Source organism: Anastrepha obliqua, chromosome 1 (assembly GCF_027943255.1).
Source record: "Anastrepha obliqua isolate idAnaObli1 chromosome 1, idAnaObli1_1.0, whole genome shotgun sequence".
Taxonomy (NCBI): Eukaryota; Metazoa; Arthropoda; class Insecta; order Diptera; family Tephritidae; genus Anastrepha; species Anastrepha obliqua.
In genome coordinates, this window is record NC_072892.1 from 70,772,809 (window position 1) to 70,797,109 (window position 24,301).

Here is a 24,301-nt window from a genome sequence, read left to right on the forward strand (position 1 = left end):
GGTTCTACGTTACCGGAACGACCTGGATTTACTATATATCCCGCCAAGGACTGTCACTCCAGCAGCACACCCCGTACATGTATGGGGAATGTCTTTGCTGATACAACAACAACAACCTTCCTACGGGCGTTAGAAATCATCTCCTCCAACTTACACGATTTGCTTACACAGATCTTAGTGAAACTTATAAAATATAAAATTATACACTGAAATATTATTAATTGAAAAGATGGTGGCCAGGTTTCGATCACACCACAAAAATTGTTCAATTGAACGCCGATCCTAAAATTTTAAAACAAAGAGTCTATTTAGTTTGTAAGTTCTTTATTTTAATATTTTATACAAATATACTACTTGGTAACTTTTAAGCTTTTAACCCGAAACATACACATACATATTAAAAATGTAAAATCCATAATACAATATTCTCAAAACTCTTTCAAACATTTTTTTTATTGCAAACGTTTACCAAACTTTTTTGTAGAAATAACAACTTTTCAAGAAAGGATTTTTTCTAATTCTTTTTTCAAATTTTTGCACACTTTTCTGTGTGCTTCTGGCAATTTCTTTTAGTGTTTAGTACGTTCGTCACAACTATATTTGCAAGTGGAATCCAGTAAGAGTTCCACGTTAGCCATTATATAATATGTTAGTGTATAAAAAATTTTAACTTAATTTGCACATTTTTTGTAAAAAATAAGCTAAAAACAAATGAATGTTTTTCAAAATGTAAATACACAGATGAACTTTGCGACATCGATGAAAGAACCAATAATTTGAATAATAAAACATGTACTATTGTTAAACAATTCGTTGCATTTATGCAGTTGAGGTAAATACTGGTTAGGGATGATACATGAAAAACTGGTATTTTTGAATCACTTTGAGTAATATTAATATATCTGCAGTATTTCTGCATTGTCTTGGTTTTTAGTATTGAAGGAAGCATGAATTTTTGTATAACGTTTTTTTGTAGTTAAGTTAATCCTATTGTAAAAAACGATACTTTACAAACAATTTATCTTGACTACTTGAGCTGAACGAAGCACAACAGTTTTCAGATTTGAAGAAAAATGCTTTAGAGATCATCTAAATGTTTTCATGCTTGTTGATTTACCAATTGCACATAATTTGCTGGGAAGAGACCATAACGGTTCTTGCATAATCCACGCCACCAACCTTCATCGATCTATAAAACCAAGACTTATATAAATAGATTTTAGTAATTTTAATTAAGCTTTCTTACCATTTCGATATGAGTGATTGTATCATCGGGATCAAATGATATTTCGTCGTCATCAGCGGCTTGGTAATCATAGAGAGCAATCGCATGGATGCCCGTGTCTTCGATGTAGTCAGCTAAATTATCGGAATTGGCATAAATGGCCTCTTCAGAAGCTGCATCCGGAGCTGCTGTAGGAGCGGCAGTATTGTCAATTGTTGCTACTTCCTCTTCTTTCTTAGCGTTTACTGGCGGTGACTGATTGATTTGATGTTTTGATTCTTGTTGCTGCTGATGTTGGTTTTGTTCAACACTGGCCCTATTCTCGTAGACTGGTTCTTGTATTGACGATTCTGGGGACGATAATTGTGGTGGTGTTATTATATTCTGTATTTCAATAGAAGGGATGACATCAGGTGGTGGTCGGGTAACAGTGATATTTTTTTGTACGTTATTAACGGCCAGTTGAACTTCTTGGTTTTCTTGTTTCTCTTCCAATTGCTTAGACACTTGAACAGGCTCGGCTTTTGGAATGATTATAGGTTCTTTGCGTACTGCAGTAGGATTTTCTGTTGTCGGTGATTGCATTTGATTAAAAGCACTAATTGCATTGCTGATGCCACCTTCCCGACCCGTCGAAATCGACGATCGACTGCCCTTTGCCGGCGGAGCTCGTGCTTCTTCTGCCGCTGGTAGTGGCGTATTTTCAATTATAGTCCTTTTAGATGCTTCTTCACGATCACGACGATCTTTTTCTTCTCGCAATCTCTTCTGTTCATCAGTTCGTTTACGATTTTCTTCTTCTGAGTTCTTAGCAAGGTTCTCAAATTTAGCACGTAAATTCGAAGGCTTGGCTCCTTCGATATTCGGTTTTACTTTAGTATAAGTGGTGCCAATCTGTTGCTTTTCAGCATCATCGAAACCAGCAGCCGACTTATCCATGCGATCTTTTTGTATGCCGAATTTACCTCCAAAACCCTAAAATTCAATAAAAGCTCATAAATATTTATAATTACATATATGTAATTTAACATTAAAAAAAGTAAGCGGGAGATAAAATTAACTCACAACTTTATGGTCTATTTGGCTTTCATGCTTTTGTGGTGCTTCTTTATGATCCCAACCCATAGCAGATTTATCTTTACGGTCCTCCTGAATACCAAATTTACCACCGAATCCCTTCGAATAATCTTCAACGAAAATAAAATCGATTATTCCTTTGAGTAATTTCTCCATATCTTGCTTACCTTTTTGGGACTCGTGTTTTTCTACTTTTTCGACGTGGTCCCAACCTACAGCCGATTTATCTACTCTATCGGATTGAACGCCAAATTTGCCACCGAAACCGGTCGCATAGTCTTTTTGAGAAGCATGTTTTTCCACTTTTTCAATATGATCCCAGCCGGCTGCTGACTTATCGACACGATCTTTCTGCACCCCGAATTTCCCACCAAATCCTTCGCTGTAATCTTTTTGAGAAGCATGTTTTTCTACAGTGGAACGGTAATCGTGCCCAACCGCTGACTTATCCATTCGATCTGTTTGGACTCCAAATTTTCCACCATAACCATATCCTGGATTTTGCTCCTCTAATTCCTTTCTCTTTTTGTCTTGATCTGCCTTTTCAGTTTCAAAACGTAATTTCTCCATACTGTATGCATGTTACAAATGAATCATTAAATATGTACTATTATACTGCTTTACACAAATGAGTAATCAAAAGGCAACTTACTCGATGGCACCTGCTGTCCGCCCGCTTCCCTCGACCGTTTTCGATCCCCATCGCTGTTCTTGTTCGCTAACATCGTTTACAAAGTCCGGATCTGTTTCCCAATCGTCATCCGCCTCCGGTTGAGTATTCTGGAGTTGCAGACCTGCTGTGGCTTTCCACATTTTGCTCAAATTTAACTGTTAAAAAAGTATTATGAATTAGTCACTTAAAACAATGGTCATCACTTAACGTTAAAAATGAAAAGCAAGATAAGGTTACAATCAAATTTGCTCCATATTCTTTATCTATAGGGAGTGGTCAGCCGGTTTCACATTTCATGAAATGTATTGATAATAATTTCTAATATTTATTTATTTGCGGGTTGGTTGCTTTCTATAGATTTATATATTATGTTTTAATTGAACTCGTACATTGCAATATATTAATAAAAACTTACAAATTAGAGAAATATTTTCCTACCTAAATGATTCAGTTTTGTAAATGTAGCAAGTGCTTCTTCTTCACTTTTGACAGCTAATTGTTGTAAGACATACTGAAGAGAAATGGTGCATTGACAATTGGAACATTGATGAAGGACCCAAAAAGATGTATTATTAAACATTAAAAATACTTATTCGTACTCGCATAAAACCTCTAAGCAAGTGCAGACTTGTGTAGTTTCATAAGGGGTCCTCTCCATGTAATACATTTTTATAGCTTTGAATGTATATGTATGCCTAGTTAATCGAGTGGCAATAATTCGAATTTCTCCGTAGCTGAAGTAAAAATTTGGCAAATACTTCTTTAAGTCGGATTTTTTAGAGGAAATTTAAAATTACCTATGTTGTTGTTTAGTTTTTCAATGAATCCCTTATTTGGGGAAGCACTTGTGCCATAGTAAAAAGATTTTTAGAGGTGTTCTTGATAACATACCGTTATTCTTGTACTTATACATTGTAAAGCGAATAGGTTTTCTTTTGTAAGTATCTTCTTTTTCCCACAGTCCATGCCATTATGAGGCACTGTAGCACTAACAGCAGTTTCGGATCACAGCGGAATGGGAAGTGGTGATGAGGGTTCTGTGACGGAAATTATTCACCGATGATAATGTAAGAGATTACTTCAGAAGTTTGCATTTATATTTGCAAACCACCATTGACGATCATTAATGTTCTTACGACAATCGGATTTAAGTAACCCCAACGACACGGATTTATATCCGGCCAAGGACTGTCAACAGCATTCCCCGTATATGTATGGCGAATATTTTTGGTGCAACAAAAACATCATTAAAATGCTTTGATCAAATTAGAATAACTATTTACTGAAAGATCTAAAATGAAAGTAGGTTTTTGTTCTCTGATATCCGTTAATTTTAATTTATTAGAACTTTTACATATGCATTTAGAATAAATTTGATTTCAAATCAATAAATGTGCTCATTCTTTAATATGTATTTTACAAATTACCATTACCTTAAAAAACAAAAAGTATATTCTGTAACTCAAAGTATCCATAAGTCAAACATTTTCATTGAATAGTGGGGGTTCGGGTATAGAAGCTTGACTGTATATGACATTCCTTCTGGGTATTTGATCCAACTAAATTTGTTACTTGTTAAATATTGTTTGTTAAAAGAGCACGGAGTAAAAGAAAGATAAAAAACAGATCAATTGCTGCAAATAAATAGATTTAATTGAGTAAGTCGTTTCAACCATCAGTATATGCCGAATTATTTTGCTCGATTCCTTTTCTTAGTTTTTAGAAAAGAAATCTTTTATTTTTATAATGATAGCAGTTCGCTGAACACGCTCAATCGATAGCATTTCGATAATTTGTCATATAGAAATATCGAAGTGGAATGGAACAGCACTTCCGTCGCACGAAGCCAATATTCGGCCATTTCTTTCCGTGCGGTTCTTTAACATGACTGGTTTGTCTAATAGGGTAAGTGGCGGTATTTTCATGGGAAAAATGGCAGCAAAATGTATTAAAAACTCATAAAAATGCAGGAAAATTGTGCGTTATGTCGTTAACTTTTCGCAACTATCAACTTTGATCCGAAAAGTGTTTTAAAAAGTGAAAAATCAACTTGATAATCGTTTGTCAAACCCGAGCTCGGTGTTACACGTGCCTATTTGAATCGTGGAGGAATATTTGTGACATCTAAAGCTTACGGAAAAGTCTACGCTTTAGAAAAATAAGCTTCATTATTCATTAATGTGAATAAAACATGTATTTGTGTAAATTGTTAACAAATTACGAAATATATTGCTTGGGTGCCTAAATATGCATTTTGTTGTGATCTAGTTTTTAACTTAACCTCATTTTTATATGATTTTAATATCGCTATGTTGTTTTGTATACTTTCAGGCCGTTGTTATTGATGGTCGTGGCCATCTGGTTGGCCGTTTGGCCTCCGTTGTTGCCAAATACCTGCTGCAAGGTGGCAAAGTAGCTGTTGTTCGTTGTGAAGAGTTGAACCTCTCAGGACACTTCTACAGAAACAAAATAAAGTACTTGGCTTACTTGCGTAAACGCTGTAATGTAAATCCTGCTCGTGGTCCATATCATTTCCGTGCCCCATCACGCATCTTCTTCAAAGCTGTGCGAGGTAAGATGCCAGTAAAAGTAGCTATAGCTCGCTGCTACTATTTTGTATGATGAATTATATTTTCCTTACCTACATTATTTGAAAAAAATCATGTAACAAATTAATAACTGACTCCTAAGTATACATTATTGTAGATATAAACATATTTCAATGTACTCAAACGTTTTTTCCATATTTCAGGTAGGTAACAAACAACGAAAACTTATTGTGACGGTAAAAAATTTCCAAAGCTAGTGATGAAGGATATATCTTACCTACATTATTTGAAGCAGAAATGTAACAAAATTGAAAACTGAAACATGATTTAAAATATTATTTTTATAACATAGATTTACATTTTTAAAATTTGCGATAATTTGTTTGTTTTTAGGTATGATTCCACATAAAACAAAGCGTGGTCAAGCTGCACTTGCCCGCCTGCGTGTTTTCGATGGTATTCCACCACCATACGACAAGCGTCGTCGTGTCTGTGTACCAATTGCCATGCGCATCCTCACATTACGTTCTGACCGTAAATACTGCCAAGTTGGACGTCTGTCACATGAAGTCGGCTGGCATTACAAGGATGTTGTCAAGAGCTTGGAGAGGAAACGCAAGGCAAAGTTGCGCGTCATCTTGAAACACAATAGGATCATGAAGAAACTAACGGTTAAGGCTCGCGAAAATATTGCGAAGGTGGCCGAACCATTCAACAAGATTATTAAATCCTACGGATACGAAGTTTAAATGCGTATCGTGATTGCTTGTATAAAATGAGTAGAGATTTTTTAATAAAAGAATATCTTAAGTAAAAAATATACCTGGCTATTATTATTCAACACTTTAGTCCACTGTTTAAGTAAATAGCTAATACCGGTTAAGCAAACATATATCTCAATACGTAGAGCAAAGACAGTATTTGGGATAACTTGAGGGATAATTGACTGCAATGTTAGAGTTCGACTAACTTCAATGTTGTTTGGTATATAATTCGGAGCACTTTTCTTTGATTTGTGGTACACTTGCTTAACCACTCGTGTTATATTGCGCTAAACTTCTTGGTGCTAATGGTTGTAAAATATTTCGGTTTAGGAAAAGTGTGAGTTGCTTTTTGACATTTAGTTTTTGCGATAATTTTCATGTTCACCTAATCAATATTCTTTTTTTCGGTTATTATCAACTAACGCACAATATGCGGCAAATCCTCCAGGTTCCTTTCAGTAATCTTCACGTGCGGATGTAGCTTACCTTTTCCCTACCTGTTCTACCCTTCTTTTATTAAAACTAATATATACATTTTGGTTTAATCACACACCGCCATTAGTTTATTACACATCAGATACATACGTAAATTTAGTAATCATCGACCTAAATAAAAACGAAAAATATATTGTATAAAAGGAACTAAAGCGTATTACATCGAACGAAAATTGTATTTGCTTTATGCATTTATTTACTTATCTCGGGCACATGGCATGCCTACCACCATCGACAGGCATATTCATCCCCGTAGTAAATGTGGCCATGTCACTGGCCAAAAAACAAATAGCATTGGCCACTTCTTCTGCGTCGCCTGCTCGTCCAAGTGCGTGAGTAGTCTTACAGTGTTCCAGGAATTTCTCATAAGCATCATCATTCATACCAGAACGTTTATGTAGGTTGGTAACTACGACACCCGGATTAACCGAGTTGCAGCGCACTCCCTTTGGGGCAAGTTCCAGAGCAACACAACGTGTAAACTGATCAATTGCCGATTTGGATACGTTGTAAGCTAAAACATTTGGAAAAGCACGTAAACCGCAAACGCTGGAAACATTAACGATATTGCCTTTTGTTTTAATCAACTCCGGTACAACGAGCATAGTGAGTTGATACACTGAACGTACATTTACATTCATCATCCTATCGAACTGCTCAAGACTGGTGTTCTCAATGCTACCACTCTCGATGATTCCAGCATTGTTTACCAATACATCAATTTGACCAAATTTGTTCAAAACTTCGGTTATGATAGTTGACACTGCGCTCTCATCTGTCAAGTCTGTCTTTAAGAGCAACGGTGCAGACGAACCATCATCTACAGCAGCATTTTCACACTTTCCTTCAGTTTCTTTAAGATTTTCCATATTTCGTCCAACCAAAGCCAGTTTTGCACCTAATTTGGCGAACTGAACAGCTGCAGCGGCACCAATCCCAGAGCTGGCACCCGTGATTAACACAACTTTATCCTTGAAATCCATACTCCCATTAAATACACAACGCAGCGAAATTGTGAAATCGTCTATCAGACAATACAAAAATACTCCAAGTAGCGATTAGCGGTTATCAAAACAGTGCCACAGTCATCCACTTGAGAACAGGGAATCTGAACCATTCACATTAAGCATAAAGCTAAATACACACCAGGCAACCGTTGCAGCAACACGGCCATGTTGAAGCAACCGTTGCCTCGTGTGTAGCTGTGTTGCCAATTGATTTTCGTGTTGCTGCAACCGTTGCCTGAAATATCAAATAAATTTGATTTTTGGGATAGGTTGCTGCAACCGTTGCTTCGTGTGTATCATTGTTTACTGCTTATACTCGTTCAGTTCGTTGAAAACAAGCGAAGAAGAAGGTTCGTGCGGAGTAAAATAAAGTGAAAAAGGAAAAAATGGCAATTGAAAATAATGAAAATTATTTTAATTTTATTAACGAATATAAAAATTTGAGAGAGCTGTAGGATATAAGTAGTGAAAAATGTAAAAATAAAAATTTTAGAAAAAAAGCATACGAACAATTAAAAAATGAATACAATAAAATTGATAAGAATTTCAAGTCCGCAAAAGAGTTTCCTGTTGCAAGATACCGCAAAGTTATTGCCAGTCTAATTTCTGCTGATATTGCCTCTCTCATTATGGTATCTTATTTCGTTATTTTGGCCTTTACGAAGTCCAAAAATTTTCTAAACAGGGCTTCGTCCATCCTCATGTAATTTTTATAGTCCGCTGGCTCATTTTCCTTCAATTCTTTCAGCAGCCTCTCGTTCGAAAATTCGATTTTTTTTTTAAAGCCAATTTTTGTACCAAATTTTCTTTTCCTTCTTTTGTTGCATCTCTTCTTCCTCATTTTCGTACAAAAGTTCGTCAATTATAATATAATAAGAGAAGTAATTTTTCGTATTTCGTCGATCATTTAAAAAATTTAATTTTACGTATCTTCCGCTTGTACCTTTCCTGCACCACAGTTATACACAATACTGAGATTGAAGCAACGGTCGCAACGTGTTTCTTAAACAAAGGCAACACGTTGCTGCAACCGTTGCTTCAACGGTTGCCTGGTGTGTATTTAGCTTAATAATGCAATTACAGCCCAGAAAAAATGATAATACAGAGTGCTCACATAATTGCAAACAATAACCTCTGCAATAAGGCGAATTTATTACAGGTGACAGCAAACACATATAAGTAAAACCCTACATGTATTTGTTGTTGCGATTGGTCGAACCATCACGTCAAAATCAGCAAGCAAATGTAAACATACGAATGTAAACATACCAATGCATACAAACAAAGCATATCATTTTGACGTAAGCCATACCTACGGTGAGGAATTCAGCTGGGTGAATGCTGTCACCTTAATAAATCCACCTTGCTCTGCAATAACCACAGTAATTCGGCTTTTCGGAATTTGGCATTCTCATCAGATAGGTGAGAATGAGTTGATGAGTAAACTCACTATAACTGCAAAATATGCGACGTGAGCCAAACGAACTGTAAAATGATATGGATTCTAAGTAACAATGAAAATTCTAAAAACCGTAGCTAATCTTCATGTGGGCTAATTTTTTTATATACAGTAGTATCTAAAATAAAATTTTCTGAAACATCTTAAAATCAAGTAGTCTTGTTAGTTTCAGAAATTTCAGAAAATGCTAAAAACGGTCGCGAGTGAACAAAGAACTGTTTTTACTTCAAAATACATTATTTAAGAAAAAATACTTCTTGTATGATACTTTGCTGTAATTTTTTTAGGATTTTCAATAATGAATGAATTTTACAACTTATGAATGATGGTCCATGCCGGATATATGGAAGTAAGCTTTCCGATAACCTAGCCCGGCTGTGTGGTACAATATTGATGTGATTATTAAAAAAAATATTTTTTGGATTGTTTTAACCCTTCATTTGGGGGCTTTTTAGATCGATATCATCATTTATCTAAATTACCTTTTTATTATATGCAGGAGTATGGTTTTTAATAACAGATATATGTATTATGGTGTTTCATTTCAATTTACTTGTACGTGGGGCTCGAGAAGGAATTTCTAAATTACTTAAAATGTCATTTACACATTGTTTAATAAAAATAATAAAAAATTAGTTAGTTTAAGAAAACTATTATTAGTTTAAAAAAGTAGGGAAATGTATGTGGATTTAAGTGAAATCAACTACAAAATTGAATAACAAAATATAAAATAAACAAATTATTTAAAATTAAATAAAACATAAAAATTTAAATTAATTAATACAAAGAAAATAGAATAAATTAAAACACAAAAAAAACTTTTAATAAAAAAACATACAAACCTATAAAAACAAACCAAAGCATTAAAATAAAAAAGCAGAAAAAAAACAACAACAGCAATCACAAAAAAATATTAAAATAAAACGTACATAAGTAAATAAATAAATAAAATTACATGCATGAAAATAATAAATTAATATAAAATAAATAATGTGTTATTTAATAGAAAAAGGGAATTATTGAAAATTAAATAAAACAAAGAAACATTAAATTAAATAAAACATAAAAATTTAAATTAATTAATACAAAGAAAATAGAATAAATTAAAACACAAAAAAAACTTTTAATAAAAAAACATACAAACCTATAAAAACAAATCAAAGCATTAAAATAAAAAAGCAGAAAAAAACAACAACAGCAATCACAAAAAAATATTAAAATAAAACGTAAGTAAATAAATAAATAAAATTACATGCATGAAAATAATAAATTAATATAAAATAATGTTTTATTTAATAGAAAAAGGGAATTATTGAAAATTAAATAAAACAAAGAAACATTAAATTAAATAAAACATAAAAATTTAAATTAATTAATACAAAGAAAATAGAATAAATTAAAACACAAAAAAAACTTTTAATAAAAAAACATACAAACCTATAAAAACAAATCAAAGCATTAAAATAAAAAAGCAGAAAAAAACAACAACAGCAATCACAAAAAAATATTAAAATAAAACGTAAGTAAATAAATAAATAAAATTACATGCATGAAAATAATAAATTATAAATAAATATAAAATAATGTTTTATTTAATAGAAAAAGGGAATTATTGAAAATTAAATAAAACAAAGAAACATTAAATTAAATAAAACATAAAAATTTAAATTAATTAATACAAAGAAAATAGAATAAATTAAAACACAAAAAAAAACTTTTAATAAAAAAACATACAAACCTATAAAAACAAACCAAAGCATTAAAATAAAAAAGCAGAAAAAAAACAACAAATAGCAATCACAAAAAAATATTAAAATAAAACGTAAGTAAATAAATAAATAAAATTACATGCATACAAATAATAAATTAATATAAAATAAATAATGTTTTATTTAATAGAAAAAGGGAATTATTGAAAATTAAATAAAACAAAGAAACATTAAATTAAATAATAGGACTATGAATAAGTTCGTGCGGTTTTACAACAGATGGCGTAACTTGATTATTATTCCATCGATCCACATTTCCAAACATTCATTGGAGAGCTACTGTCGTAAGGCACAAACGTCAGTATAAGTTTTTTATTTGAAGCGTAAACAACAATATTTTTACCACACTTGAAAATGTCGAATTTCGTGCCAAATAATGTGTTTTTGCGGGGAATTCTTCTTCATTATTTTAATATGAAGAAAAAAGCAGCCGAAAGTCATCGTATCTTGGTGGAAGTTTATGGTGAGCATGCTCTAGCTGAGCGAACGTGCCAGAAGTGGTTTGCACGCTTTAAAAGTGGTGATTTTGGCTTGGAAGACGAAGAACGCGAGGGTGCGCCGCCAAAGTTCATGGATACCGAATTGGAGGAATTGCTCGATCAAGATCCGGCTCAAACGCAAGAAGAGGTTGCAAAAACTTTGGGAGTTGATCAATCAACCATTTCCAAACGTTTAAAAGCCATGGGAATGATCCGAAAGGTAGGCCATTGGGTGCCGTATGAATTGAAGCCAAGAGACGTTGAACGCCGTTTTATGGCATGCGAACAACTGCTTCAACGGCACAAAAGAAAGGGTTTTTTGCATCGAATTGTGACTGGCGATGAAAAGTGGGTCCATTACGACAATCCAAAACGTCGGGCAACGTGTGGATACCCTGGCCATGCTTCAACATCGACGTCGGCGCAGAATATTCATGGCCTGAAGGTTATGCTGTGTATCTGGTGGGACCAGCTGGGTGTTGTGTATTATGAGCTACTGAAACCGAATGAAACGATTACGGGGGATGTCTACCGACGACAATTGATGCGTTTGAGCCGAGCACTGCGAGAAAAACGGCCGCAATACGCCGATAGACACGACAAAGTTATTTTGCAACATGACAATGCTCGGCCACATGTTGCACAAGTGGTCAAAACATACTTAGAAACGCTCAATTGGGATGTCCTACCCCACCCGCCGTATAGTCCAGACCTTGCGCCATCCGATTACTATCTCTTCTGATCGATGCAACATGGCCTGGCTGACCAGCACTTCCGTAATTACGATGAAGTCAAAAAATGGATCGATTCGTGGATTGCGGCAAAACCGACCGAATTTTTCACAAAGGGAATCCGTGAATTGCCAGAAAGATGGGAAAAAGTAGTAGTAAGCGATGGACAATACTTTGAATATTAAATTTGTAACCATTTTACGTCAATAAAGTTTCAAATTTCGAAAAAAAACCGCACGAACTTATTCATAGTCCTATTAAAACATAAAAATTTAAATTAATTAATACAAAGAAAATAGAATAAATTAAAACACAAAAAAAACGTTTAATAAAAAAACATACAAACCTATAAAAACAAACCAAAGCATTAAAATAAAAAAGCAGAAAAAAAAACAACAACAGCAATCACAAAAAAATATTAAAATAAAACGTAAGTAAATAAATAAATAAAATTACATGCATGAAAATAATAAATTAATATAAAATAAATAATGTTTTATTTAATAGAAAAAGTAATAAAGTAATTACATGAAAAATAAAATAAAAAATTTATCTAAAATTGCATAAAACACAAAATGTCGAAAGCATTAAAATTCAAGCAAAACAAAAAATTAAGCCAACATAAAAAAATACATAAATTAAATAAAATAAAACTAAAACAAAATTATAATAAAAAAATTAATAAAATGCGATACGAGAAAATGTAGTAAATATAAATATAACCTAGTAAAGAAAAAATACTTCTTGTATGATACTTTGATGTAATTTTTTTAGGGTTTTCAATAATGAATGAATTTTACAACTTATGAATGATGGTCCATGCCGGATATATGGAAGTAAGCTTTCCGATAACCTAGCCCGGCTGTGTGGTACAATATTGATGTGATTATTAAAAAAAATATTTTTTGGATTGTTTTAACCCTTCATTTGGGGGCTTTTTAGATCGATATCATCATTTATCTAAATTACCTTTTTATTATATGCAGGAGTATGGTTTTTAATATGTATTATGGTGTTTCATTTCAATTTATTTGTACGTGGGGCTGGAGAAGGAATTTCTAAATTACTTAAAATGTCATTTACACATTGTTTAATAAAAATAATAAAAAAATTAGTTAGTTTAAGAAAACTATTATTAGTTTAAAAAAGTAGGGAAATGTATGTGGATTTAAGTGAAATCAACTACAAAATTGAATAACAAAATATAAAATAAACAAATTATTTAAAATTAAATAAAACATAAAAATTTAAACTAATTAATACAAAGATAGTAGAATAAGTTAAAACACAAAAAAACTTTTAATAAAAAAAAATACAAACCTATAAAAACAAACCAAAGCATTAAAATAAAAAACCAAAAAAGAAAAACAACAACAGCAATCACAAAAAAATATTAAAATAAAACGTAAGTAAATAAATAAATCAAATTACATGCATGAAAATAATAAATTATAAATAAAATAATAAATAAAAAAAGTATTAAAGTAATTACATGAAAAATAAAATAAAAAAATTATCTAAAATTGCATAAAACACAAAATGACGAAAGCATTAAAATTCAAGCAAAACAAAAAATTAAGCCAACATAAAAAAAATACATAAATTAAACAAAATAAAACTAAAACAAAATTATAATAAAAAAAAATTAATAAAATACGATACGAGAAAATGTAGTAAAATATAAATATAACCTAGTAAAGAATAAAACGAAATGAAATAAAATAAAGAACTGCGAAGCATCAATAAAATAATAAATAATAACTGTTTTGTCTTCTTTAGCCCAAAAATAAAAAAAAACTTATTTAAAACTCAGTATTTTTTATTTTAAGGCCTAATTAAGATTGAAACAGATTTTGATAAAATCCGCAAATTTTGAATTCACCAGCATTTTAATACCATTTTTGAAAACGCGATTCAACGCGGTGTCATGGCGTGTCTTCCACCATCTACGGGTACACTGTGCCCTGTGATAAAGCTAGCCAGATCACTTGCTAGAAAGCATATCACATTTGCCACTTCAACCGGTTGGCCATAACGTGCCAGAGCATGTGTGTGTTTTGCTTTCTTGATAAATTCTTCATATGCCTTCTCGTCCAAATACCGTTTCTGCAAATTTGTGTATATGACACCGGGATTTATACAATTGCAGCGTACTCCTCGCTCGCCCAGCTCCAATGCTACACAACGCGTAAATTGATCCACACCCGATTTGGAAATGTTGTACGCCAAAGTGTTGGGGAACGAACGCATGCCACATATACTTGATGTATTCACAATATTACCCTTCGTCTTCAACAGTTCCGGTACCAATAAAAGGGTTAAGTAGAATTGGGAACGCAAATTTGTATGAATCATACAATCGAACTGTTTAAGGCTAGTGTTTTCAATCGTGCCATCCTCCATGATACCAGCATTGTTAACCAGCACATCCAACCTTTTATACTTATCAATCGTCTGCTTTGCTATGCATTCGAGATCTTCAGGTTGGCTAACGTCGCCGACTAATTGAAGTATTTCACCTTGATCTTTGGACTTGGCGTGTTTCAAACAATTCTCTGCTGTTTTTTTAAGTCCCTCTTTGCTTCGATCCACAATTGCGAGTTTCGCACCCAGTTCCGAGAATTTAACGGCTGTGGCAGCACCTATTCCTGATGCTGCGCCCGTTAGAAGCACAACTTTATTGGTGAAATTCATAAATCCACTTTTGGGCTTACAAGTAGTTCAATAGACTGTGAATCTGTATGATTTTTTAAATGGACCAAAAGAATTCGATAAACTTTAAAACTGATATGTACACATATCTGTAAGTACATAATATGTAAAATTTGGAAAAATGAAGTTATGATGAAATTTTGTAGATATGTAGTTTCATAAATCAATTATTTGTTGTAACAGACTAGAAATCAATGACGATATTTCCGTCGGAAAATGATAAAGTACTTAAGTTAGTTTGAGGAAAAATTTGAAATCGAAAAATGCTGTCACGTTGATTGATTTTCGTTTGGGTTGTGGAAAGCAGATGAGTCTTCTCATTTCTACTTTCCTCATACGAGCTAATGAGAAGTTACATCTTGGCGTAGACGTAAATCATCCAACTCAGAGAAAGAGATGCCCGGTATATCTCAACAAAGTTGAAATAAGGCGAAAGAATATTAGCTATTAGTAACCAAAGCAACTGTGCAGTTTTTATAATAACATCTTATTACTTAGTTCAATAAAAATAAATTGTGTCCTTCTCTTTTTATTTATCTCTTCCTCTCATATTCTCTATTTCCGCTACCTAAACTTTCTCTTAACTCCTGTTTTAACTATACTTCCTGTCATATTCGGTAATATTCGGGTTTCAAAGGGTCTTATATGCAATGTTCTCTTCTTTACTTCCCTCGCCAATGATAGGTAAGGATAAACAGTTTCACACGGGCAGAGATACCACTTTTAATATGATTCGCGTACTAAGTAGGCTAAAATCTGGACTGAAAATATGTCATCTCAACGCTCAGAGATGAATTTCGATATATTTTTGAGTCTTCTGATGTAGATGTTGTGTGTGTATCTGAAACATGGTTCTCTACGTGGCATAATGACGGTTCGTTTTGTGTTAGTGGCTACAAAACTTTCCGTTTAGATAGAGCCAAGCGTGGTGGCGGTGTTGCAGTGTTTGTTAAAAATAGTCTGTCTTGCTCCCTCAAGTGTATCTCGGAAAATACGAACCTAATAGAATATATTTCCCTTGAAATTAAAACTAAGTATGACAAAATCATTATTGGCTGTGTATATAGACCTAACAAATACATCGCCTACGCATCATTTGTTGATTTCATCGAAAATTTGTCTCTTAATTATAATAATATCGTTGTAGCAGGAGATTTTAACAGCGACCTGCTATGTGAAAATGAGTTCGTGTTAGCCATGCGGAGCTTGGGTTTGTTCCCCGCTAACGGCTCTATGCCTACACATTTCACGCAAACTAGAAGCTCTTTGCTAGATATATTTTTTGTTAACGATACCGCTAAAATTCTTCTATTTGACCAGCTTTCTGTACCAGGTTTTTCTAAGCACGATCTAATTTTCATGACATTTGACTTCCAACTGACCCATGACACTAAATACTATTCGTACCGTGATTTTCTACGCATAGATTATAAGCTTCTTGAAGGGGCTGTGAAGGAAATTGACTGGGAATGAATTCATAACTTAATATCTAGTAATTAGCAAATTAACTTCATTGAAGAAAACATTAGCTCGCTCTTTCACCGCTTCGTACCACTTGTACACAAACCAGTAATTGATAAAAACCGGCCATGGTTCAGCAACCATATTAAACACTTGATTTGCAAACGCAACAAAGCGTATCGCAAATGGAAGAGCTTCAGAACCTCGGAAACTTATAACATCTTTAAGGCTTGCAGACGAGATGTTAACAAATCAATTAGATTGAGTAAACTAAAATACTAATATTTACTATATTACTATATTATTATGAGCAGCAGTTTAGTACTGCAGTGGGTTCGAAGCAGACGTGGAACAAAATTCGTGCGATCGGGATTGGGAACAAAAATCAACCTATGCTAGATTTACTATATGTGATGTTAATGTAAATGTACTAAATGAGAATTTTGTGTGCTTTCCCGGCTCTGTTAATAATATATGTTACTAGCAAACCCGGCCCCCTTCGCTGGGCACACTAAAATAGAATAGATATGGTTTAGAACAGAAAATATATGATTTTCTTATTATTTATTTCTTTATTCTTTATTCAAGCGCTTTGGCATAAACAATATATAATATTTCGTTTTTCTATTTGTTTTTGAGTAAATATAAAATATAAATTGAAAATCAGGAAAAAAGAAGATTGTTTTTAAATTTCAAATCAACGCATATGAATAAACAATCGTCTTTTTTCCTGATCATCCATGAATTTTTCGTTTCGATTTATGTTTTATTAAGCATTGGAGCTTTTTTAACCATTATCCATTTATATTTTAAAAAACAAAAAACGAAAAAAAAATTTTTTTCCACGAACACATAATTTCATTCAAATTTCGTAAGAAATTATTCACTGTTCCAAAATCCACTCCAAAAAAATTCCCAAACAATTTTTACATGTTGCACTTACGTTTTTTCCTTATGGCATCCAAATCAGAAAGAAATATTGACACATTGTAACTCACACTGTCAATTTGACAGTTCAGTTCCGCCCCAAGCGTTAAAAAAGTAAGCGACATTATGGCTGGTTCAAAAGAACGCTGTACCCGTTGCCAGTGCTCCGAATTACAACCAAACTATACAGAAACCATCTTCAATACCTCCTTAACAATGTGTGTAACTTTGGTTTAATTCGGTGCAGACACGGCCGGTTAGCGAACACACACAAAAAGTTGACTTTATTTTATATATAAGATTTTTTTCAGTTTGTGTCCGAAAAATCCAAATATCCTACGGAACCCTATTTTTTTCCAAAATAAAATGTAATCCATGTTACTCTTGGATAATGTAGTTTTCGAATGGTGAAAGAATTTTTAAAATGTTCCACAAATGGAGGGACCTACAGTTTTAAGCCGACTCCGAACGGCAGATATTTTTTATGAGGAGCTTTTTCATGGCAGAAATCCACTCGGAGGTTTGCCATTGCCTGCCGAGGGGCGACCGCTATAAGAAAAATGTTTTTCTTAGTTTTGGTGTTTCACCGAGATTCTAACCTACGTTCTCTCTGTGAACTCGGAATGGTAATTACACACTAACCCATTCGGCTACAGCGGCCGTTATAAAATAATCCTAGATAATAACGATACTTTTTGACATACAACCTTGTGCTTTCTGTGTTATCGATAATTATTATTACGAGTGTAAGGAGAAACATTAAAATAAAAACTAAATGAAATGGATGCCGGGAAAGCAAACAGGTCTGTAAGCATAATTCTAATAAAACTTGTGTTAAATATTATTAATTATGGATTCATTTTACAGAAAAAAGCGGGTGTCCATAAACGTTTTGTCCTCTTATTAATTTATTAATTAAAGTAACTATTCCTTCTCCCTGTATTCTCTTCATATCGTTAATAATAATTATTAATTATAATTAAAGAAACCAAAAACACCGAAATATTCCACCAAAATAATTTCTATGAAGAAAAACCTCTCAAAGCAATATTGACAGCTGATTGTCAATTTTGCAGGTAATCTGCCATATGTGAACGGGTAGATTAATTTGGTGGATTTATAGATGATTAAGGGGGTAGTATGGCTTTTTTTTTTTTTAATTTTTTTTTTTTTTTTTTAAATTATTCTATAACATCTTAAGATTATTGTGTGAAAGTTTGAAGTGCATTAGAGTAAAATTGACAAAGACACAAAGGATTAAGTATCTACCTCTCCAACCGGATTTCACGCTGCCGAAATCTTTAAACGCGTTTTTCTCACACTTGCCTTTTTTACGGTCGGTGTCCACTGTAGATTCATATCTACTGCACCGATTCTTTTCAAATTTGGTTTTTTTGTTTCTTTACTTTATTCACGAGGTAATGACGTCGAGTTTTTTTTTTTAAATTTTGTCATATTTTAAAACAACAAAGTTTTCAAGTTTTTTTATGAAAAATCGGTGTTTTGACTTCAAAGCGCTTTAAAAAATTAAAAAAAAAAAATTCGACGTTGTTACCTGCGAAACTTTATTAGCTAATGAAATCAATTTGGTTTTTTGATTTTAGTTGATCCAGTAATGAGTTCTGAGGGACACCGCAATAAAACTTTTTTATGAGACGTCCGCGAAGATTCGCTGCCACCAACTCATTTCTTCATAAAAATCAATGAAAATTTCACACAATATTCTTTAAATATGACTTTATAATGAAGTAATTTTAAAATTTTGAATAAATCAACTGTGTCGACAAAAAAAATTTCGAAAAATATGCTTGTTTTACACCGAATTAACCATACTACCCCCTTAATGCATATGTGAACGTATTATAAGTTCCTGACTTCACCGATCATATCGCTTAAGTGATGAGCTTAAATTCTACGCAGCAAAATCTACTGCTACATGGACCAAGGAGAGAGAGAGGAGACCAAGGAGATCCATTCTTATTCACATATCATTAATTCCAATTCATTAAACAATACTTTTAAATTTACGATGTTTTACTTAAGTTTGTTAATTTAGGTTAAGCTTTAACTGACCACTAACATGAAAATTAAGTAGAGATTAACTGGGGTTTGATTGTTAAATGACGAGACTCAGTGATATTGACGCCATTGGACTTAATAACCGCCTAACAAAACAATTGTTAGTTATTTCTTTCTCCTAAGCCTTTCGTTCTTCCTAAGCTGCATAAAGAAGCAAAGCGAATGTTTCTGGTGGAGAATGAGGACAATACGAAGTACCTCCTGTCATCAAACAAACAGTAGGAGTAGTCGCGTATTGGCACACACACGTCACAGGTGACAGTTATGATTTTGAAGTATTTAGTAAGAGATTTCGTTTATTTAGGAAAAAGCGTTAACACCGATAATAATGTCAGCTTTGAAATTCAACGGAGAATCTCTTGACAAAAGGGCTACTTTGGGCTAAATAGGCAATTGAGTAGTAAAATCCTTTATTGATAATAAAACTAACACTTTATAAGTCTCCCATCACGTCCGTTCTATGTCGCAGATGCTTGACGATTACAACATCCGATGATGTGACCCTTGCAATGTTTGAGATAAAGATTCTGTGGAAGATTTATGGGTATTTGCGCGTTGGCGACGGCTAGTATCGCAGGCGATGGAACAATGAGTTGTATGAGGTTTACTGCGACATAGATACAGTGCGGTCAATAAAGATGCTGTGACTTCGCTGGCTGGGTCATATCGTCCGAATGGATACAAACGCTCCGGCTCTGAGACCATTCGATGCGGTACCAGCTGGTGGTAGCGGAGGAAAGGAATAATGGCTGACATATGCAGTAAGTTAAATTAAAAGTAATTAAAATTTCGTAAAATATTTGCGAAGTTGCGTGCATACGTATGTAATTGGAAAGTAATACATACAATTAATTTAGAACATGTTTGGATATAAAAATGTACATACATATAGTAAAGTCACGTAAGCATCCTCGTAAGCGATCAGACAGCTACAAGCAATAACTTTTTATTATTAAGAGCGCCCCTAATATTTTATCAAATGTCTTCTATACTACTACACATACATATATCAATTCAAATTTATTAATCGATCACCAAAAACAAACATTCTTATGTAGGTATGTATGTATAAGGGTTTGTAAATCATCCAAAGTAAACATTCGTTGAAATGAATGTATGTATACAATGAGCGCAAATCAATACGTACTTATGTTCGTATGTCCAACCACTTAATGTGCACAGATTTGTATGTAAACATAGAAGTAAATTTACTATAGAATACATTTATTTTTGGCATTAGTAAATAATTGGGATTATGTATGTATTTGTGTGCGCTTCGTATGTACCCTGCAGTAAAACATTGGGGCAGCATTAAGTCTTAATCTAAATACACACCAGGCAACCGTTGAAGCAACACGAAAATCAATTGGCAACACAGCTACACACGAGGCAACGGTTGCTTCAACATGGCCGTGTTGCTGCAACGGTTGCCTGGTTGTGTGTATTCAGCTTTATGGCTAAAGATTTGATTGCATAGATAACTCCAACAAGACCGGTGGTAGCACCCAAGCAGAAACTGTTTGTTGAGTAGTTTGTTGTGCTCCTTTAGCGTCAGCATCTGTGCCTCGTTGCGAAGGTGTTGAAGAGGGGACATCAGGAGGCAACCCGTCGCTGTCCAAATAGCTATGTTTTGGCAAGTCTGGAACTTTATCCACTGCGAATCACTGGTTCCAGGCGACATACTTTCGAACCGGCCAGTCAATTGCCTTAAATGTCGATAGCAACAATTCTTTGTCTTTGCCTAAAGTGCTGCCGGTAAGCGATTTGAGGACCTTCTTGCGATTTTAGACTTAAGTGGCAATTGCAGTTGTGTTACACCCAAAATTTTGGGATTGTTAACAATCGGAATTGGTGTGCCATCGACTTTTACCTTGAGTTGCAGTTTGACCTCCTTTGTCCAGGTCGTAAAGATGGTCGCCGTGGACTTTGTGGGGGAAAGTTGGAGATTCTTCGCAGTGAAAAAGTGAGAAAGATCGGTGAGTTAGACGTTCACTTTGTCGGCTGGGGGAGCTTCGACTTATAGAAGTTGAACAGCAAGGGTGAAAGGACACTACCCTGCGGAACACCTTACTTGATATTCCTCTGTTTGAAGATTTGGTCTCTAAAACTCAGATTTTGATTATCAAATCACGTGGGTGTAACTCCCTAAATTAATTCCTTCTGTTAGTCTTGGCAACGAAATTTTATCGTATTATTAGATCAGCATAGACTGTGTAGAGCAAAACTGCTCTAATTAAGAGTCGATAGCTAACAAGCCAGAATGTCCTCAAAGTCTGCATTTGTAAATTAGAAATGCTGCAACACTGTTATGCCCACGAAAGAAGCAACAGGTTGCGGGAAGTGTTTTTAAGGCATCAACTTGCTGTTAGGGAAATCATATTCTGTCAGGTTCTGTAATTCACTTCCGAGTGAATTTTTGCCATCGCGTTTTGCGACAGCGCTTATGTCCATATGTATGTATGTATGTATGTATATACAAACATGCTCCTATTTAAAAAAAACGAATCCAAAAAATTATCCTCAAAGTCGAAATAATTTTTTTTGAAGGAATTCGATTAATATTCTATTATTGCTTTTTCTGTAGAACTTCCAATAACAGCCAATTAAAGCATCAAAGAATCCATGAACACACACATACATACATACATACGTAGATTAATATCATCAGTGGTTAAAAGTATATTTATGAATGTATGGACTTGTATTCATGTGTATGCATTGTTCGTATTTGTTACTTACGTATGTACATATGTACATTAGCGTGGCAGTTATTTGACCTGTTTTTTTATATACAATATTTTTTCGCGGGCTACCCTCCAGTTTGGTTCCATTCTATATAAAAATGACCTCTGTGAAATTTGGTGCCAATCGGATAGGGAAAAGGTGTGCCCCCGAGCCTTTCAATATGCAAAATTTACCCCAAAATGACAAAAAATTTTAATTTCATTAAAAGTGTGTTTTTTATTTTACATGAGTATATATACAGCGTAAATAATATAAGTAGTAAAAGGATTTAATTGGTAAAGTATATTAAATTATACATATATAAATTGAAGAAGGAAATTATTATCCATACAGTATTTAGCATATATACATCCATATGACGTTTACTTCATTGCAATTTAGTTTAATAACAACATATAAAAAAACTAAAAAAAGAAATAACTCATTGAAGAAGATAAAATAAAAATGAATTAAAATTAAAGAAATCTTCATGTTTGTGCCACCGGGCAGGATCTGTGCATAGGAATTCGTCATTTATGTTAAATCTTATAACGAATCGTTTTGTTTTGTTGGAGACAAATTGTTCAAGTGCTTGGTTTAATAATTCACGAACTTGGCTTGTTTCCACGGTTATCCTTTTAATACTTTTTTCACATTCAGCATCAGTTTCACGATGCAACGCCTTTACCATTTTAATTTTTGATTCTGCCGTCACATTTGGGTCAAAGAAGGCCAAGGCGATGGACTCAGGTGATAAATACCACAAATGATTTTTGATTTTTTATAAAGCCACACGAGAGATGTCTTCGTCAACTGTCCGGTATTTATAAATTTTTTGGAAGAACACTGAAATCCATTTTTGGTGCTTTGGCTGTAGAAGGTGCACAACATCACGCTTCGATATATATACTAATAAGGAAAATGCAAATATCACAAATTGCGGTAATAATTTAAATTCATCGCGAAACATGAATATCTTAAAGCAATAAATAGCCTTAGCCATCCACCTTGCGTGATGGATAGCTCCTGGAGCACGGAAGGATACTCCACGAGATGGTATTTCGCCAAGAAAAATAGCAGCCAATTGTAAAAATTCTCGATAATCCCCTCTCGGTTGTTGTTATTGCAACGTGCTTCGTATAAAATCAAGAACTCGGGAAACATCGACCAGATCCAAATGTTTTCTGATCTTCTTATTCACGATTCCGGTTTTAAAATTATTTACATTTATTTTAGGCCAAGCAGTTTGGAACTTTTTTAAGATTGGTACGGTTGGGCCGGTAGTTTTACCCATCTTCTCCTCGAAAACGGCTTTTAAAATGATTTCGTATATGTGATGGCGGCAAGGCAAATATCTTTTTCTAGAAAGCTTTCAATCAAAACACACGCACCATTAAAAGCGCCCGTATTAGAGGCAGTAGTGTCAAAAACCAATGCTTCTACGTAGTCCTGAAGGCCCCATTCCGCAAGGGTTTCGCAAACAGCTGTTGCCTGTTCTTTTCCACTCCCTGAGTGCAATGCAGGTACACCAAGAAGTTGATCAGCACCGCAATTTGAAAGAATAACAGGAAGTCGGTCTACTGTCTCTTTATCTGTTAGTGATAGCAGTAATTTACTATCCCAATGTATCGTAGCGGCAGGCAATTCCTTATCCTTAAAGATATTTTTGATTTCGGTAGCTTTCTTTTCGCGGAGTTTCTCACGAGAATTGTTAATAGGCCACCTGTTGATCGCGAAACTCTCCACATCTTGACCAAGGGCTTCAAGTGTAGCTATAAGAATATGAACTGTATTCCTGTCACTGATCTTGCACTTATCCAAAGCAGAAGCAAGCTTAGGAGTTATTATTATTTGTCGTCCTCTTTTTTGTTTTGCTGGTACAGACAAATGTTTTGAGCATTGCGGAATTTCCTCTAAAGCACGCGCAAGGGTCGAACGACTTGGTAGATTCTGCATTGAATATATATTTTTTTAAGCGTAACAATTTGAATTATCATTGTAATGTGATAAACTAAATGCTCGGCTACTTTACTTACTACTAGTACTTATACTACGAATTTTCGGGTTTTTTGAAACTTTGAAGGCCCGGGGGCACACTTTCCACTTACCAGATTTACTTTAAACTTTTTTTCCACCATTTTTATATATAAAGGAACCAATCTGGGGGGTA

At 33.8% G+C, this 24,301-nt stretch overlaps 4 protein-coding genes across 6 annotated transcripts; 1 reads left to right on the top strand and 3 right to left on the bottom strand.

The window, feature by feature from the left end:
- Positions 1–339: 339 nt before the first annotated feature.
- LOC129253034 (src substrate cortactin) lies at positions 340–3,481 on the bottom strand. Of its 3 annotated transcripts, none has more exons than XM_054891261.1 (6): positions 3,414–3,481; positions 2,955–3,130; positions 2,470–2,873; positions 2,291–2,412; positions 1,247–2,200; positions 340–1,189 (listed from the first exon to the last, which is right to left on the bottom strand). In XM_054891261.1, the coding sequence occupies exons 2-6, from the start codon at positions 3,113–3,115 to the stop codon at positions 1,100–1,102; spliced, it is 1,731 nt and encodes a 576-aa protein (XP_054747236.1). In that variant the 5' UTR covers positions 3,116–3,130; positions 3,414–3,481; the 3' UTR covers positions 340–1,099. The 3 variants fall into 3 exon arrangements, with proteins under 3 accessions (XP_054747236.1, XP_054747235.1, XP_054747234.1); XM_054891260.1 differs by having other exon boundaries at positions 3,391–3,481; XM_054891259.1 differs by lacking the exon at positions 3,414–3,481 and adding an exon at positions 3,213–3,320.
- A 1,326-nt stretch (positions 3,482–4,807) lies between these two features.
- Positions 4,808–6,344, top strand: LOC129253311 (60S ribosomal protein L13a). The gene is made up of 3 exons (XM_054891619.1): positions 4,808–4,880; positions 5,307–5,547; positions 5,918–6,344. Exons 1-3 carry the CDS (start codon positions 4,860–4,862, stop codon positions 6,271–6,273), a joined length of 618 nt encoding a protein of 205 aa, XP_054747594.1. The 5' UTR covers positions 4,808–4,859; the 3' UTR covers positions 6,274–6,344.
- A 474-nt stretch (positions 6,345–6,818) lies between these two features.
- On the bottom strand, positions 6,819–7,905 carry LOC129235631 (3-oxoacyl-[acyl-carrier-protein] reductase FabG-like). Its single transcript, XM_054869576.1, has one exon. The coding sequence runs from the start codon at positions 7,764–7,766 to the stop codon at positions 6,984–6,986; it is 783 nt and encodes a 260-aa protein (XP_054725551.1). The 5' UTR covers positions 7,767–7,905; the 3' UTR covers positions 6,819–6,983.
- Positions 7,906–14,032: 6,127 nt separating this feature from the next.
- On the bottom strand, positions 14,033–15,108 carry LOC129250411 (3-oxoacyl-[acyl-carrier-protein] reductase FabG-like). Its single transcript, XM_054890034.1, has one exon. The coding sequence runs from the start codon at positions 14,920–14,922 to the stop codon at positions 14,143–14,145; it is 780 nt and encodes a 259-aa protein (XP_054746009.1). The 5' UTR covers positions 14,923–15,108; the 3' UTR covers positions 14,033–14,142.
- Between the last annotated feature and the right edge of the window lie 9,193 nt (positions 15,109–24,301).

Excerpts from the sequence above, each read along its gene's own strand:
- LOC129253034 (XM_054891261.1), bottom strand. The coding sequence starts at position 3,115 with ATGTGGAAAGCCACAGCAGGTCTGCAACTCCAGAATACTCAACCGGAG. Across the intron at positions 2,874-2,954 it reads CGGACAGCAGGTGCCATCGA|TATGGAGAAATTACGTTTTG; the intron begins GTAAGTTGCCTT and ends ACATGCATACAG. Across the intron at positions 2,201-2,290 it reads GCCAAATAGACCATAAAGTT|GGTTTTGGAGGTAAATTCGG; the intron begins GTGAGTTAATTT and ends ATTGAATTTTAG.
- LOC129235631 (XM_054869576.1), bottom strand. The coding sequence starts at position 7,766 with ATGGATTTCAAGGATAAAGTTGTGTTAATCACGGGTGCCAGCTCTGGG.
- LOC129253311 (XM_054891619.1), top strand. The coding sequence starts at position 4,860 with ATGACTGGTTTGTCTAATAGG. Across the intron at positions 4,881-5,306 it reads TGACTGGTTTGTCTAATAGG|GCCGTTGTTATTGATGGTCG; the intron begins GTAAGTGGCGGT and ends GTATACTTTCAG. Across the intron at positions 5,548-5,917 it reads CTTCTTCAAAGCTGTGCGAG|GTATGATTCCACATAAAACA; the intron begins GTAAGATGCCAG and ends GTTTGTTTTTAG.
- LOC129250411 (XM_054890034.1), bottom strand. The coding sequence starts at position 14,922 with ATGAATTTCACCAATAAAGTTGTGCTTCTAACGGGCGCAGCATCAGGA.